The 4,094-nt window shown below is 46.2% G+C and overlaps 1 protein-coding gene across 1 annotated transcript; it reads left to right on the top strand.

Annotated features, from left to right (window-relative positions):
• Positions 1–582: 582 nt before the first annotated feature.
• inab (internexin neuronal intermediate filament protein, alpha b) lies at positions 583–3,715 on the top strand. Its single transcript, XM_010795809.1, has 3 exons — positions 583–1,714; positions 2,218–2,342; positions 2,542–3,715. Exons 1-3 carry the CDS (start codon positions 677–679, stop codon positions 2,816–2,818), a joined length of 1,440 nt encoding a protein of 479 aa, XP_010794111.1. The 5' UTR covers positions 583–676; the 3' UTR covers positions 2,819–3,715.
• Positions 3,716–4,094: the final 379 nt, after the last annotated feature.

Genomic DNA, 4,094 nt, shown 5'->3' with positions numbered 1-4,094 from the left:
TTTTAATTAACTTTTAATATATTAGTGTCATTGTAAAGAAACACACGATACAAAGTGTCTGTAAGTGTAAGCCTGTAAAACGACGTCTCACCGTGCTGAATTTCTTGTGACACTAGTGGGACAGTGCCACTGAAATGTTTTAGAGAATAACTATAATTCTCTGGTGCTATTTGCAAGTATAGCCTATCTTCAAACGTTTTGAAGGATCATTGTCCTTCCTTAAAATAATTTCAGTCTTTATGTAAATATAGGGTTGTTTTTCACATTTCAGATATATTTCGTCTCCAGAAACAGATGGAGAGGCTCCCTTAATACGAATTATATGAGCATTTGCTTATGGAGGAGCATTTTCTATATTATTAGTTTGAAGTGTAAAACAAGCGATAAAACTTTGACGCACCACTGCGCCAAAAAGGACAGTTCCATCTGCTCCACTCAAAGAAAACTTCCCACTGTGCACATCTGGACCAATAGTAGGATTACCTCAGACTAATTGTAGAATAGTAATAAGAAAACAATTGAACATTGATTCTTATATTTGCTGTTCTACCTGACGCATATGGAAGCAATGAGCCGGATGTTCCCATGTTCTGCATTAATAAGTGACTGGGCTGGTCCCCCTATATAAAGGAGACGCGCCCACTGCTCTGCTCTGTCTCTCCATATACACGCCAAGATGAGCTTCGGGTCTGAATCCTTCTCCGCCTCCTCCTACCGCAAGATTTTTGGGGATTCTCCCCGTTATGCGTCCTCTCCGTCGCGGTCAACCGTTAACATGTCCTCCAGGACAGGTTACCGGTCCTCCTCTGCGTCCCGGAGCAGCGCATCAGCCCTGGGCTCGTACAACAGAAAGTCCGGCCGCTCCATGCCACTGGAGACCTTCGACCTGACACAGAGCAATGCCCTCAACAATGAGTTCAAAATTGTCCGTACCAATGAGAAGGAACAAATGCAGGGTCTCAACGACCGCTTTGTCATGTTTATCGACAAAGTGCGCACCTTGGAGCAGCACAACGCAGTGCTGGAGACGGAATTGACCGCTCTGCGACAGAGGCAGGCCGAACCGTCCCGCTTGGCGGAGCTCTACCAGCAAGAGATCCGCGAACTGCGCTCCCAGCTGGAGGAGCTGAGCGGGGAGAAGTCCCAGTTCATGATAGAGAGGGATTCCGTCGAGGACGAGCTGCATAAGGTCAGGGGGAAATACGAAGACGAGTTCCGCGCCCGTGAGGAAGCTGAGGCCACCCTCAAGGCTTATAAGAAAGATGTGGATGATGCCACCATGGTGCGCCTGGACCTGGAGAAGAAGGTAGAATCTCTCCTGGACGAGATCAACTTCCTCAGGAAGGTGCACGAGGAGGAGGTGGTCGAGCTGACGGACATGATCCAGGCTGCCCAGGTGTCCGTGGAGATGGAGGTGGCGAAGCCGGACCTCACCTCCGCCCTGAAGGAGATCCGAGGCCAGTACGAGTCCATGGCGTCCAAGAACCTGCAGTCCGCCGAGGAGTGGTACAAGACCAAGTTCGCCGACCTGTCCGAGCAGGCCGGCAAGAGCAATGACGCCATCCGCGCCAGCAGGGAGGAACTGAACGAGTACAGGAGGCAGCTGCAGTCCAAGACCATCGAGATAGAGAGTCTGAGGGGATCCAACGAGTCTCTGGAAAAGCAGCTGCGGGAGATGGAGGAAAGGCACAATATGGAGATTGGAAACTACCAGGTAATCACCTTTAATGACTTTTAAATGCTATAAAATCCTTTCATTTTCAGCTGAATAAAGGTGTTATAACATTGAACAGTAAACATTGCATATGGGCATTTCTTCTTATATTACAAATAATTGTCGGTGCGGTAATAATATGAGGAGCAGCTGAGCTCTGTCCGTGGTGCTGAAACTCACTCCCATGGGACAGCGCGCCACTGCTGCATCTGACAACGCCCACAGAGTGGATTTGCTAGACCAGTATGTTTTCTTTGTTGTTTGGGATCCAACAATCCTAGCTGAGAATTTTTTTTTTTTAGACCAAACGACTAGATATTATAAATGGCTAGAATGCCAGCTACACACTGGATTAAAAATAGGATCGACATAGGTCTATGTCTGGGCACTGCCATAATTCCCTTTCGAGAAAGGTGCACACAAACTGTTATTTTTTAACTATTTTTCTTCAAACAAGTGTTGAACCCTGGCCTTCTTTTCCTGTATTGTTTGATTCCCCTTAGGACAACATGATGGAGCTGGAGAACGACCTACGGGCCACTAAGGGCGAGATGGCTCGTCACCTCAGGGAGTACCAGGATCTGCTGAATGTCAAGATGGCACTGGATATTGAGATTGCAGCTTACAGGTAGGCTGTTCTCTCATAGACAACTCACTATCACTATTAAAAATCACTTTTATAAGTTATGATAACCATAACAAGGAATTGAAAGGACACAATACAGACATAACATTGGAGAAAAATCACTTTCTCCATTGTAAAAATGTTGTTTCTTCCAATTACTCTCTATCTGATCTAAACCTTTCCCCTATGGTTCTCTCTGCAGGAAACTGCTGGAGGGTGAGGAGACCCGCATCGGGACTGGGATCAGCTTTCCCGGCTCCTCCATGAGCAGCATCAGTTCCGGGCAAGGCTACAACTACCAGAGCCGCATGTACAGCAGCTCCGGCAAGAGCTCCAAGAGCAAGGACGAGGAGCCGCAGCAGCAGAGCAAGCTGGGCAAGGTGACCCAGCGCGAGGTTTACGAGGAGACCGTTGTCACCACCAAGAAGATGGAGAAGCAGCAAGACCCCAGCGAAAATTCCACCAATCAGAAAAACTAAGAGCCTATACTGTAAGCTAGTTTTCGACCCTTAACCCGCCATACTTCTATTCATGTCCCAAGCTAGAACAAACCCTGAGCCTTCACACTTACACACTTGTGGGCGTCTACGTTGAACGCCTTGCCTTGTATTATAAGCAGATGGTCATGGTTTCTATCTGCTAAATGTCCACAAGTGTGTGAGTGAGTGTGGGATTTAGATGTTTGTTCTACCCTTCCCGTTTTCCCCTTTCCCCCCACATGTGTTCCCCAAAGGAAATCCATTATACATCGTCTGTAACAATCACTCTTTACAAAAAACACAGTGCACTCTCTTTATAGTTCACACACTCAAACAATAACAAGCACTTACGTAGCATCTCTTACAGATCTTTCAGAAAGTAATATTATACTGGTCTTTCACACTACTGAAACACGACAGATAATAAAAACTCTGGTCATGCACAACTACCACAAGCTGTGAGGTACTCTCAACACATTCCAATGGAAGCATGTGTGTGCATCCACTTACACAGAAAAAACAACCTGCGACAGTTCAGTGAGGAAGCACACAGTTCAAGGAAACCCATAGTGTATTGCTGAGCCAATATTTCAAAGACTAATTGTCAGGTACTTGAGGAAATAGTGTCGTTGCACAATCTTTTCACATCATTCTCTTTAAACTCCTTCTTAACTTCCCCGGTGAAGTTTCATTCCCAGAAGTGGATTCCCTAAGCTATTTAAATAAAATGTAAGTCAAACAGCAAAATAATAATCGAGCATAATTTGCATGTTGTATAGATGATTGCATGGAATCCATCGGCCCATTTCTCTTTGGACACAATAGCCGCGTTCACACCGGAGTACTTTTCCCACTTTAGTTCCGATATAGTTCCGAAATGTCGCGTTCACACCAAAAAGAGCCGGAACTAAAATGTGTTAATGAGGAACCTTTTTACCCCCTTTTCCATCCCTGCTAGAGAGCAGGGACTCTCATGCGGCTTTCTTGTGAGAAAAGAGCTATATTTCTGATTGGCTGGGCGGATTGCAAACCATGCCCCGTAAAACTAAAAAAAAGTGTTGTGAAGCCACCATTTTATTAGCACCATTTTATGAGCATTAGCCCAGCGCAGAAACGTAAAGAGACTAATTTATGGCAACACAAAATAAAACATGGGAGCGGTGGAGATGAGGAGGTGTTGGCGTTCTGGCGATTTACTCGGAAGGCTCCAGTCCCCAACTCCGGGGACTTCCGCCCGGGGATTTTGGGCGGCAGTATACGCCGTGAAGTTGTTTGC

Source organism: Notothenia coriiceps, unplaced genomic scaffold (assembly GCF_000735185.1).
Source record: "Notothenia coriiceps isolate Sejong01 unplaced genomic scaffold, NC01 NC01_scaffold00037250, whole genome shotgun sequence".
NCBI classification, from domain to species: Eukaryota; Metazoa; Chordata; class Actinopteri; order Perciformes; family Nototheniidae; genus Notothenia; species Notothenia coriiceps.
The sequence above is the reverse complement of the archived record's forward strand: the minus strand, read 5'-3'. Positions and strand labels throughout refer to the sequence as shown.

Bases quoted from the DNA above. Each gene is read 5' to 3' on its own strand.
- inab (XM_010795809.1), top strand. From the start codon at position 677: ATGAGCTTCGGGTCTGAATCCTTCTCCGCCTCCTCCTACCGCAAGATT. The intron at 1,715-2,217 runs GTAATCACCTTT...GATTCCCCTTAG, and splicing joins TGGAGATTGGAAACTACCAG to GACAACATGATGGAGCTGGA. The intron at 2,343-2,541 runs GTAGGCTGTTCT...TTCTCTCTGCAG, and splicing joins ATTGAGATTGCAGCTTACAG to GAAACTGCTGGAGGGTGAGG.